The following is a 14,510-nucleotide window of genomic DNA, read 5'->3' on the forward strand; positions in this document are numbered from 1 at the left end:
GTTAAATGTACTTAGACATAACCATATGTAGTGATGTGTATGTGAGTAATGAGACTTTTTAATTATGAGTGTTTGATCTAATGCTCAGAATTGAGAAACTAATGCAACTTTATTATTTTTGTTTACTTAATTAAATTTATGTTACTTTTTGTGCTGGTGTGCAAAAAAGTGTAAATGAATAAAAATAAATAAATAAATACAAAGATATAGTTGTTTGTCGTACACATGTCTCCATTAAATAGTACCTACCTAAACTAACCGAACCATATCCTGTTTATTTGTTTACCATAATAGCGATACGGTTTGGCCATTTATCAGGTGTTTTATTTTTGTACACATTTGAGACTAGAAATATTTCTCCTTCTGAATACTGAGTGATTATGAATTTGAGTGATTATTATTTGCAATATAGCTTCTTAATGGTATTTAGTATATGTGGTTTAGTTATTGCCTCGAGCCTGTGCCTTGTGTGTAGCTCTATTTGTGTATAGCTTAGAAATTTTATGGAGTACCTATATAGAGCTTATTTTAATAAAAATATTTAACATATGAACACGGCTTTTGTTATAGATAGCAGCCGACTGTTATAAATAAAAAAAAATATTCGATAAACATACGCTTCAGCCTGTAATATCCCACTACTGGGCTTTCCCCATGTAGGAGCTTAATTCACCACGCTGCTCAAATGCGGGTTGGCGGATATATTCCCTACTATGAGTAACAATCGCTATCAGAAGTACACGATAAACATGCATATAAATAATACGTATAAACATAAATACAAATATTACACCTACACTCGAGGTAGGATCGAACCCGCATCTACAACAAACTGCGCCAACGGGCTAGTCAAATGTTTCTCTATAGCTTGTATTCACTCAGAATATTTTTATATAATATCACGTAAAAGAAATATTTAATTCCATCACAAGTAAGTCGACCCCCGTATATTGCATTAACAAGTCGCAACACGTACAGTTTTCATTAGATGCCTTCATTAGTGAGGTGGAGTCGGGACGTTATTGTTCCTATTTATTTCCCTTATACGGAGGATTAGGTGATAAATGTTATATCATTTTCACGTTTTCGTATTTTGATAAACTAGTTAATACGCCTGGTTTTACTCATTTGAAGTTTGAGCTTATAGTCACTTTTTAAACGACTTCTAATAATTGTTTGCTAGCAAACGAAAAAAAATCGACTTCACATCGACAAGTAATACAACGACATTATATCGTAAGTAGACGAAAAAAATTAACAAACGCGCTAGTCGTCATTACGATTTTTGAAGGTTTCCCTCGATCTCACTGGGATGCCATTATCAGATTTTTTTTTATCGCGGTACCACCCTTGATATATCTCATTTCCAACAATAAAAGAATCAGCAAAATCGGTTCATAAACGACGAAGTTATTCGCGAACAGACATTTAAAAAAATGTAAATATACGGTCGAATTGAGAAACCCGATCTTTTTTTGAAGGCGGTTAAAAAGCAGAAGGTGCTTACCTATTTCCAATGTGTATTATTCTATAATTTTCAATGTGAATTAATGTTGTTTTGAATTAAATTATGAAAATATCTAATGTATAATGTGACTGACTATGTGTGTGACTGTAAGAATGGAACTCTGTACCAGCGTCTGTATTTCCGGAAAACTATAACTTGGGGATCTTTAAGTCGCGAGTGAATAGGTTACTTCTAGGTAAGCGTGCTCCATCTTAGGCCGCATTTTCACTTATCATCAGGTAAAATACTGGTCAACCGTAAGCCTATCTATGTATATAAAAAAGTGACTAGATGTGTACCTCATTTTTACTCGCCGTAAGTTGGGTAATATTGGTTACGTAATTATTCGTATATCTGGTCTCTGTAGAGCTACGAGTAGTGTGATATTGTATGGCCTATCAACTTACCAAACATACTTAAATGCATGAAAATCAGCCTGGCGGATTCTCATATCTATAAAAATAAATAAAATTACAGTGTCTGTTTGTAATATTAAAATAACCACTTTTTACTGAATTCATATGTATACACGGTACATATTCCAAAATAACATTTTTTACAATTTTTGTCTGTCTGTCTGTCTGTCTGTTTGTTCCGCCTAATCTCTGAAACGGCTGGACTGATTTTGACGGGACTTTCGCTGGCAGATAGCTAATGTAATAAAGAGTAACTTAGGCTACTTTTATTTAAGAAATTTATTTTAGAGCTCTGCGAACTGAACAGTAATTTTTTTGTTAAATTCCACGCGGACCAAGTCGCGGGCATAGCTAGTCAGCAACGTAAAAGGTATAGAATTTAAGTGTTTTATAGAGTGCTAACTCCTGTGTTATGTTAGGGTCAAATTGTTGTTTGTATATGACAACACAGATCAGAGTTGCAGGTTCAAATATATACAGCTCATTGTTTTTCAAATGTCTATTTGTAATTCATCTCACCCGTCCGCGGGGAGAGCGTGAGGCTATCTACATACTGGTGGTATTCTCAGACGTATACATATTTAACAGTTTTGATGGTATGATCGATGGGACTTCAGATCCTTTACTTAACAACTTTTTTTTGCTTTAGCTGAGGAGGTTTTTGTCCAGTATTGTGATAGATGTATGTTAGTTTTAGTAATATTTAATTAAATTTAACTGTCTAAAGCGGTAGAAAGCGAAGTAATGAGTTTTTTTTTCTAATCGCGCTAAAATTAATACTTTGATTGTTTTGTTTGTAGCTGAGTTCACTTTTCGTGTATTTTATTTTCGAGCTAACTATTAAAATTAGCTTTTTATAATTTAAGAATTTGATGAATTATCTAAAATTTGTTTTTTATGCGTAAAAAAATACCTCGCACAATCAATGAGCCCTAGTAATATAAGTTTCTGGCCCATCGTTGCAATGTAAACGTCACAACGTGAGCAGAGACCGTTACCATTATAGTCAATTAGATAAATAAAAATAATAATACAGAAGTTGGGCACAGCAGGAAATTTCCTGCTCAAAATGTGGAGCAACCCGACTGGGAAAGTACCTCGACCTTACAGAAGACCACAGCTAAATAATACTGCTTTAAAGCAGTGTAATGTTTCTGTGGAGAATAAAGTGGCCAGAGCTTGAGGATGGGGGGGGGGAGTCGGGGTAGGGTTGACAACGCATTTGCGATGCTTCTGGTATTGCAGGCGTATAGACTCAGAGCTCAGGAGCTACGGTTATCGCTTACCATCAGGTGAGCCGTACGATTATTAGCGGTCCTAGTTGTATTTATTAATAATAGTACAGTAAGTTTTGTTTGTTGTAGCCGCTGTTTTATGACTAATTTATTATTCATAGCAGTCATCGATATGCTACAGATTAAAAAGACGAATCAACATAAATTATACGAAAAGAAAGTACATATAAACGGACCGGACACCTAACGTATTGGTTGGTATTTCAATTAGTGCTACAATTTCTTATCCCATAAAGTGTGGCCATCATAATTCTACGTGTCCGTTATGATAAGGGCGGTTGCAGTCGGCATTTTTTATACGACTAGGTCGACAAGCAAGCGTACGACTCACCCGATGGTAAATGGTGGTAAAGATGGTTCTTTGAGGTAGGGCACAGCAGGAATTTCGTGCTCAAAATATGGAGCAGCCCGACTGGGGTAGTACCTCGACCTTACAGAAGATCACAGCTAAATAATACTGTTTTAAAGCAGTATTGTGTTCCTGTTGGTGAGTAAGGTGACCAGAGCTCCTGGGGGGATTAGGGATTGGGTCGGCAACGCGCTTGCGATGCTTCTGATGTTGTAGGTGTCTATAAGCTACGGTAATCGCTTACCATCAGGTGAGCCGTTTGCCGTTTGCCGACCTAGTGACATATAAAAAAAAAAAACAGTTAACGTATCCTGTAGAAGCTTGCAACACCAGAAGCATCGCAAGCGCATTGCCGACCTTACCTCTAACCATCTCCAAGAGTTTTGACCACATTAATTACCACAGGAACACAGCTTGAAAGCATTATTTAGCTGTGATCCTCTGTAAGGTTAAGCTACTTCCCCAGATGAGCTGCTCCAGAATAAGAGTGGGATATATATAACAGTCCAGATAAACTTATCTACATAGGATTCAGCCTGTAACATCCCACTGCTGGGCATAGGCCTCTTTCTCCATGTAGGAGAAGGATTGGAGCTTAATCCACAACGATGCTCCTCTGCGAGTTGGCGGATATGAGTAACGATCCCCTACTATGAGTAACGATCGATATCGGATATTTATGATAAAAAGCGGAACCGACGGCTTAACGTATTTTCCGCACAAGAACAGGTATCTAAACCGGAAAGAAATATTTGTACACTTACAAATATCCATCCCGAGCGGGAATCGAACCCGCAAACCGTTGGTGTTTTAGGCGGCTACTCGCGCCACTACACCAGAGCGGTCGTTTATCTACATAATTGTAGTAAATTAAAGCAAGTGTCCTAAATAGACTTGACTGGCGCGTTGGTAGAGTGACTGTACTTTATAGATTTGATTCCTACCGTGACTTATATTATATATGCATTATTTGTCAAATACAAATAATTGGTTCACGATAGTTGCCTATAACGTTTACTGTATTTTGAATATTGGTTTCTATTTGACTTTGACATAGCTGTCCTCTTTGAATAATTATGATTTTTGCGTTGAATTTATCACTTGTTACTCGTTTTGCTTGAAACTAGAATCAAACGCCCTTTCCTTGTTATTTATAATTTACATAAGTAAGTTTAAATTTTACGATTATCTGTATAAATCAAAAGAAAAAGTTTTATTTAGGCGATAATAAAACGATAAAATTAAAAAAAAGATGCATGACTTTATATTTACGTTTATACCACCATTAAAATAATTTTGGCATTATTTTACTTCAATTGTATTAATTAAATTTTGTTTATTGTGTTTCACTCAAAACTGCGTGTAGCGTTAGTTCTTGTGCAGGTAGCCTTACAACTAACATTATACCATATGTTTATTTCAACACGACGCCGCGACACACGAGGAAACAAGAAAGACAGAAATACTTAATACAAGTATCCATTTTCGTGATACAGAAAACTTCTCGAGGCTATATTAGGTACTAAAATATACTTTTATATTAATATGATTAGGAGTTATATGCGGAGTCAGACTTAGTAGTTACAAATATTGAACTTTTATTTATTTAACAATTTATGTACACTAGTATAGCAATGGAAATAGTTCTTATAAACAATGCTGGTACAAAGTCACTACTTATCCCATGATGGAATCTCTTCCAGTAGTCCTGTCACAGGCAAATTATAAAACAGTCGCAAAATTAGCGCGTACAATTTAAAAATATTGAGAATAAAAATATAATATATAATAAATACATAATTATACAATATATAAATGATTTTTATTAGACTTAAAAAATTATGAGGATCTCAACTTGACTGTATTTTTTTATACTTCAGAACTTTTTACCGCGTGGACCGATTTGGATGTTTTTTTTTATTCGTACGCTGCTGCTTGTCATGTGGTCCTTTTTTTAATTTAAAAATTAACATCTACGGGCTCAAAATGCCCATGCTCATTGTTAAGCATGGATGCATTATTATAATACCACAGGCGATTTTTATTACGACTACAAATCGACAGTCCTGTAACTGCCTAGTAAAATTAGGACGTGGTCCGCCGTCCGTTTTTTTTTCCTTTACAAGTACTGTTTGATGGAAAAGTATACACATCATTCACTCGTAATTTCTGAACCTAATGTGGTTCTATTTATACATGTGGCTAGCAAGCAAGATACGACGTGTAGTTTTTGAGTTACCTCTTATTATGTGTATTGTTACATATTCATTTGTCTGTGTAAAATGAAATAAATACACTTATATTTGAGAGCTACAATTATTTTTGTTAAGCTGAACTCGTCTAAGATTTTCAATAAATAATTGTAATTAATAATTATAATTCCTATTTGTCCCTTTTTGTATTTTTATAATCAGCCATACATTATACTTACAGATTGAGCAATTTTAAAAGAGTCCCTTCGAAAAAATACAGGTGAAAGAAACAACACACTTCATTCAAACAACAATATTATATTTCAAAGTATACACAAAAATATTTTAAAACATTGACTCGCGGCCGCACGGCTATTATTTCGTATTTGAATAATTTCGTCGAAATTCGTCGCAAGGGTAGGGCTGGCAGCCAAATTTAAAAAAAAAATCACAAAGCTTTTAGGACTATGATATTTCGAAACATTTTGAATATCATATCAAAAATTGACCGCTCCAGCGGGGTTCGAACCCGCGTCTCCGACGTCTTGGAGCGGTCAATTTTTGATATGATATTCAAAATGTTTAGAATTCCTAATGTGGGTAACACAAAAATAAAATCTTAGATATGATATTTCGACCAATTTGACTATAACCAGGATACTCTTCAAAATAAAAAATATTTCTATGAATAACTTTGTGCTTTAATTTACCGTGTCCTCTAATTTTGAATGATTTTTTTTTTGATACGAAAATATTTCTAGAAAGTTACAATTCCTTTATACCCGGGTAAATTCGGTTATATCCGGGTGCAGTAGCAGCCCTACGCCCGGGTACTGAGTGCAGCGGTTAAGACGGGAGCGCCCGGGGAGACGTTTTAATTTTTTGCTTCGTTGCCTGCGGGAACTTGGCCTTTATATTTTTACCTTAATTATAAATAACCGAAGAGTTTCGTCTTTAAGACGTTAAATATAATGGCAGTGGAGTAAGATATTTATTTCTTCGACGTTGTTCTATGTAGCGGTAAAATTGTGGTTAAGTTAAAGTAAGTATTATTATTATTATTATTAAAGAAAACATTTTATGTAGTACTCGTTTGACTCGGCGGTTTCACCCGCGTCAATTGAGAAAAGCTCGGTTAGCAGACTATCCAACATAGAAATAATTTTTGAATTTGATCCAGAACTTCCTGCGATTATAACGTTCGGACAAACAAATTTTTCCGCTTTATAATATCAGCATAGGTATATACTGAAATGTCAAAAAAAATTTTTATCTGTTGCGGAAGGTAATAAAATAATTATATTTTAGTTTAATAATGTGTACAGTGTACCTGAAGATTAACAGTATGTTTATACTTTGTTCTGTAACCGTCACTAGATTTATGATTTTATGAGTTGCAATGTCTTGTTTTATGGCCTAGGAACTTCTTTTACAAACAGTCTTTTAAGGCAAAACCATTTCTTGCAAATTCTTTTATTTTTATTTTTATAACTAGGTCGACAAACAATCGTACGGCTCACCTGATGGTATCACTGATGGTAAGCGGTTACCGTAAGTTATAGACACTACCAGAAGCATTGCAAGCGTGTTGCCGACCCTACCCCCAATTCCCCCCAAGATTATTTCAAATATTCCGGTAACACGTTCAAATAAACATTGAATATAAATAGACGTACAATATTAATCACATTTTATTTAATGATAATTTTGTGTTACAATAAATATATATAAAGTAAATAGCTGGACGCCGACGCCGCGTTGGCGCAACGGCTACAGCCATGGATTGCATCTGTTGCTCTGGCGATTGCGCGTTCGATCCACGCACATGACAAACATTTGTATTGGCCATACAGGTGTTTGCCATGATCTGGGTGTTTGTGCAGTCCTTGTGGGTCTCCCCACCGTGCTTCGGAGAGCACGTTAAGCCGTCGGTCCCGTTTGCTATCATGTACACCTGATAGCGATCGTTTCTCATAGTAGGGAATATATCCGCCGACCCGCATTGGAGCAGCGTGGTGGATTAAGCTCTGACTCTTCCTACATGGGCAAAGAGGCCTATGCCCAGTAGTGGGATATTACAGGCTGAAGCGTAAAGTAAAAAGCGTATCAGACAATGTATATCGTTTATATCGCGAATATATAAATACAATATTATATTATGTGGAACTGCGAGTAGTGTAGTTCAGAAAAGTTTTAAAAGCAGTTTTACAGAGAAAGCAGGATGACAATGCCTAGTCTTACGCACACAATGCGTGGCGTTGTCTCTTTGGCAAAAGATCGAAAACCAGCAAATTTTTTCCGAAACAATAGCTTTGCGGTACAAAGGCTTCGGAGAGACAATGGCGTGCTTCGTACCTTCTAGAAAACACGTCACAACTTTTAATCAAAACATGAATATATGTACTGAGAAATCCAAGCCTTATTTGTATAGTGTTCGGTTTTATAATCGCTTGGACTAATATTTGTAAATGTTTATTACATTTTTATATATTCTTTTTATTTTTCTTTAAGAATACAATTTGGAATTTTGTCAATGATCGGCCAGAGTAAGTTAAACGTATTTTCACACTATTTTCATTATCTGGACTTTATTTTACTTGAATTCTTTGATAATAATTAACATCTATATGATTTGAAACTGAGACTATCCGCGAGAGAACGGAAGTAACCGACATAGCCCACAGAATTAGCAAGTTGAAGTGGCAGTGGGCTGGTCATTTGTGTCGCAGGACCGATGGCCGTTGGAGTAGACGGGTCCTAAAGTGGAGACCGCGTCTTGGCAAACGCAGTGTGGGACGTCCCCCGGCCCGTTGGACCGACGATCTACGTAAGATTGCCGGTGTAGGCTGGATGAGGATTGCGGAAAACCGGGATGTCTGGCGCGAACTTGGGGCGGCCTATGTCCAGCAGTGGACTGCAGTAGGCTGAGCTGAGCAATCAATAGATATTCGTCATTATTTTGATAATGTATGGACATGTAAGTAGTTACTAAAAATTGAAATATTGAAAATTTACATTTTTTTATATTATGTCGACAAACAGGCGCACTGCTTACCTAATGGTAATGATTTCCGTAGCTTATAGACGCCTGCAATACCAAAAGTATTGCAAGCGCTTTGCCCTACCCCTACCCTACCCCAATCCCTAAATTACCACGGGAACACAATAAAGCTTGAAGCAGTATTATTTAGCTGTGATCTTCTGTAGGTCCCCACCGGGTTTCCCCAGTCGAATTGCTCCAGATTTTGAGCAGGATGTTTCCTGCTGTGTCCTACCTCCGTTGTCATATATCAACATTTAAATAATTAGACTTAACGCAAATTATTACAACGGAGAAAAAAGAAGGAAAGGGAAGGACTGATTTTGAAAGGTTATTAAACATTACGCCACGTTATAATGATGACAATCTACAAAATTACTAAAATTGTCACATCATAACAACAGAACCACAAAACCTACACATAAGTAACACTTGCTAAACCTCAATGTTTTACCAATCAGTCCGATCTGCAGATACGATACATCTCCAGACCCAGACTACCGCTATCTCAGGATCATCGCCAATGACAATTGTACATGTGTACGAGACTATTTCTTTAATGGTCGATAGCTTTGAGATCTGTATCTGCCGATGGGAACGGTTAATCTTTCCATTAAAGACTTGTTGCGTTGTCTTTCATCTGGATGCCTTGTAACTTCGATGTGTATCTATTACGGGATATTTTGTTAGTTGATTGTGATGGAATTTATTTTAATGGTTTATCGATTGCTATGAATGTTATAATAATGATGTGTTTGCTATCGATTTTATATGGTTAAGGGTCTGATTTAAATAGGCAGGTAATTCGAGTAATATACTTGGTACGGTGAGAAATTTAGATTGTCACATGTTATATTTGTGTTGAGTAATTTACGTACATATTATGTAAAAGAATACTTCATTCATTTTAAAAGAGGACTTAGTACTTAAAAGAATGTTTTACTGAATTCAAAATTTTAAATTTGGTTAAATAATATCTACATTGATTTCACGATAACTCAGGTAATTTATCACATTAGACTTTTCATCTTCCATCTGAATCATTATAATTATATTTAATTCTTATTATAGTACAAAATAACCTCACCTGTTCCGGCCTTAGTCCAGGAGGAACCCACGTGTACTCCTCCAGCGCACAGCCCGAATCATCGTCGCTTTGCGAATGCCTGTGAGGATCTCCAGGCTTCATCAGCTTTTCAGCGTGTTCCAAGAGACCCCTCAACTTTCCCTGGGGTACGGGATGTGGAGACAAGGACATCGCTGATTGAGGAGATTGAGGAGAATGGTAACTTTGACCGGGGTGGTTCAGTTGTGACACGCTGTGACTATGTAGGAGGTTGAACTCCTGGTAGGGTTGACTTCTTCTGAAGTTTGGGTATGAATAAGGGTGGGGGGAGTTCGAGGTACTTGGTATTGATGAGCCACTGTGACTGGGCTGTGGTGATGGAAGGTGGGGTGGTGGTGAAGCGGGTGCGGGTGGCGGTGGTGATGACTGCTGCTCGTGCAATGGCGGTGGTGATGACCCGGTGGGTGATACAACGCAGTTACGGCATACTGGTCTGGAAAGAAAAAATTTAATAGTTAGGATTGTTATTTCATTACTTATTTAACGATTCAAGGTTGAGAAGAGTTGTATTATTAATTTTTGGGTTTCAAAATGATAAATATTATATAAAAGTATTTTTTACGCTAAATAGTATACAAAATATAATAGATAATCAAATACGCCGACAGTATACGCATAGTCCATATCTTGTATGGTTATCGATTTAAGCCGATAATTTTTAAGCATATTTTTAAATCTCAAAAATTATTTTCGTATTAGGAAGTAACAGAAATGTTTAGTATTTATAGATAATAAATAAAAAATATAATAAAAAAATACATTTATATAAAAAGACAACTCAAATCGTAACCTCTTTTCAAAGTAGGCTAACAATGTCGCATATAATAGATTTTTTTTTTAAATCATCAGTTCATTATAACATTATATTAGGATTTATTGACACTGTAATGAGATCGTGATCGGACAATCACTTGATTGATTAAACTCTCATTTATTCTAGCAGTGATATATGGCTGTAGACTCTCGGATTGGCCTATGATTAATTATATAGTGATATACAAAAACGTATATAAGCCGTGGGAGTCTTATCGGTGAATTTTAAGAATCTTAACTAGGTTGTTGATGTTGTTCTGAGGGTTACGGGGACGAGGTCGTAGGTCGTAAGGTCGAGGTACTTCTCCAGTCGGGCTGCTCCTGATATCGAGCAGGATATTTCGTACTCTGCCCTACCTCAGTTTAAATATTCCATAATTCCATCATGACAAGCTAATACAGTTATGCAATAAAATGAATGTATATAAATTTAAATATGATTATATACCTTCCATCAGGTCCTATATAGTTAAATTGTGAATGTTTTCTACTAGTAAAACATTCCTAAATGATTGGAGGGAAAGTGTCTGGACTGGTTCAAGCGGGCAATTTGCCTCGGCGGTCGAAAACGCGTTTATATACATATATATTGATGGAATTACTACCGGCCATGATTACTTTGATTATAAACATCTTGTGGTATGAAATTTATTTGATATTACGAGACTTCTTACGACTGATATAGCATGATTATCTTTGATAGGTTAGGTTATCTCGTTAGCGGTGCCAACTGTTGGTGACCTCCTCATGTTGCACTCTGGGAAACAAGATGGACAGTAGTTCCACATTTGCGGAACTGCTGCTTATCGTAGCTAATGACCGACTGGGGAGGGTGCGTTCCGGGTACCACTTTGACTCACTAGAGCGGTCCCGTGGGCGCATACGTGGTGGGCACGGAAGTACACAAACCCCTGGTTCAAAAAAGTGAGACGCTAAGACGACGCGGCGAAGTGGGGGAGGGGGTTCCTTACAAATAGATTAAAAGTGATATGTATTATAAATTGTTAAAGCTGGATGTTGGTTGGTAAAGCATGTATTTACTCTGAAATTATGTACAAAAATAGTATTGAAAAAAATGTGAAATTTTCTTTGAATAATCAAAAAGGCTTCAACAGCATTTGAATACTACGACCGATTCGGAATGTACATTCTGCAGGAAAAACTACCAAAAATCTAGTCAAAGTAAAAAAAAAAAAAAAACTATCGATCTTCGACTTCGAGTTGTCCTTATCTAGGTGCTTAAATATGAAGCCTAGTCTTCAGTCCTTGCTCTAAGAGTAATTTATTCAGAAAGCCCTCTCATGTCTATTGAATAATGTATAAAAGTCCTGAGAGATGCTGACACATGCTCTCTGGTCAAGATCTTTGTATGTCAGCATTTATCAAGGAGTATGAACATGATTACGGTCACCCGGTTTTGCATGTAACTTAATTTGTTGGGTTATAAGGGTTTCATATGAGGAGAGTCAAACTATGGAAGAGTATGTACATTTATGTATGTTACAGGGTTGTGTCTTTAAAACTGTTAGTTCATTGGTAGAAATTTGATTTCTTTTTGCCGTGTATTGAAACATATAGTAACCAAAAGCAGTTGTCTTGTATTTTTAAATAAAAATTCTTTACTCACGCTTGACGTTTGTTCTGAATTTATGGCGAGAGCGTTACGAAAAGTGTGATCGGGCGAAGGGAACGAAGCAAAAGAGAGAGGTGCGAGCACACATTTTCTTTCTCTCTTTCTCTCATAGCCAGTTACGTTTCGTATATCTAAGACACAGTGCAGGCCTATTGTGCAGAAGTTTTACTTCAGTCGTGTGGTCTAAAGCATACTCATTTATAAGAGCAATGATTATAGAAACATACTACATATATTTTACGCAAAATAAACCCTACAAATGTGCATATATTTCCATGGCAAAACTTTTAAACCGTTGTAATTAAACATTGTACGCAGATAGCTATAGACCTAATTTGTTGCATAGACATACTTTTTAACCTTCAAAAAAGGGGGAGGTGCTCTATTCAAACGAATTTTTTGCGTTTACCTCATAACTTTTTACCGAATATTTCGATTTTGATATTTCTTTATTTAACCGAAAGATGGCGCTTGTCATGTTGTCCTGAGTACTTTTTGAATAATTGGAGTTGGTTTTTTTTTCGTTTGCGAGCAAACACAATTTTCTACAACTCATATACATATATTAGGTCTAACACGAATGAAATACTCCTATTAAGAAACAGTAAGTACTCGCAGTCTCGCACTAAGCGCTTTGCTTCACCGTTCTTAATACGCACCGCTAAAATTTGGAATGCCCTTCCGGCTTCCGTTTTTCCAAGTAATTATAACTTGGGTATCTTTAAATCAAGAGTGAATAGGCATCTTCAAGGCAAGCGCGCACCATTTTAGGCTGCATCTTCACTTGGTGAGATCGCAGTCAAGCGCTAGCAGCTATATTTTAAAAAAAACTTATTACAAACATAATCATCAAGTTCCCAAGCGCTTACCATACATCAACTCGAGTGGTAGCTCTGAGAAACCCATAGAAAGTGTGTAATCGATACACCAGTTACAGACATATGTGCAGTAATGACTGATTACCGTTCTGATTCTGTTATTAACAAACTTGTTTTGTATATAATTATAGTAGAAAAGGTCTAGTTATAAACACACGAAGTAAAGCAATACACACACACACACACACACACACATATATATATATATATATATATATATATATATATTCGGTTTTAATAGCGTAATATTTTACTGATTCTTGTAATAATGCTTGTATAAGTGCAAAGGCTGGATATATCTATATTTATTTATTTATTTGAACAATTTATAATAAGTACAGAATTATAGAAAATACTAGCCGTGCCCGCGACTTCGTCCGCATAGAATTAAACAAAAAAGTTATTGTTCAGTTCGCAGAATTTTTAAATAAATAAATTTCTAAAATAAACGTAGTCTAAGTTACTCCTTATTACACCGGCTATTAGCCAGTGAAAGTCCCGTCAAAATCGGTCTAGCCGTTTCAGAGATTAGCCGAAATAAATAGAGAGACAGAGAGACAAAAATTGTAAAAATTTCTTTTTTTGGTATATGTACCGTGTATACATCCATATGCATTTAGTAAAAGCGGTTATTTTAATATTACAAACAGACACTCCAATTTTATTTATTTGTATAAATTTGTCATTGAGAGTCACGTACAAAAACCTGTAGAACTTATTATAACTTCTATTAGTATCGACTGAATTCTCTCAAATTTGTTGCATTAGAGCAATTTAAATGGTTGCAATCTTACAGGAAATTAAAAACATATGCCTAAATATAACTTAATACTCTTAGAACACATTGACACTTTCTCTACCCACAAGCAATACACATACACACACACACACACACACATACATAACTTTTTTAACTGATGTAAGGTATAGCAGGGAATTTCCTGCTCAAAATATGGAGCAGCTCGACTGGGGAAGTATCTCGACCTTACAGAAGATCACAGCTAAATAATACTGTTTTCAAGCAGTGTTGTGTTCGTGTTGTTCCTGTGAGTAAGATGACTAGAGCTCCTGGGGGGAATTAGGGATGGGTCGGCCACGCGTTTGCGATGTTTCTGGTGTTGCAGGCGTCTATAAGCTACTGTAATCACTTACCATCAGGTGAGCCGTACGCTTGTTTATATACCTAGTTATATAAAACACACACACACACACACATACTGACACAAACACCTTATAATTAAGTATGTTTGATTGGAATGCA

The 14,510-nt window shown here is 36.1% G+C and overlaps 1 protein-coding gene across 1 annotated transcript in view; it reads right to left on the reverse strand.

Annotated features, from left to right (window-relative positions):
- Window positions 1–14,510, reverse strand: part of LOC123661653 (protein prickle-like) — a 182,678-nt gene that overhangs the window by 112,305 nt on the left and 55,863 nt on the right. The window contains exon 2 of the mRNA XM_045596605.1: window positions 9,887–10,358. Within this exon, the coding sequence (XP_045452561.1) occupies window positions 9,887–10,358 (472 nt within the window). The remainder of the gene's footprint in view (window positions 1–9,886; window positions 10,359–14,510) is intronic.

This window comes from Melitaea cinxia, chromosome 17, assembly GCF_905220565.1.
Source record: "Melitaea cinxia chromosome 17, ilMelCinx1.1, whole genome shotgun sequence".
Taxonomy (NCBI): Eukaryota; Metazoa; Arthropoda; class Insecta; order Lepidoptera; family Nymphalidae; genus Melitaea; species Melitaea cinxia.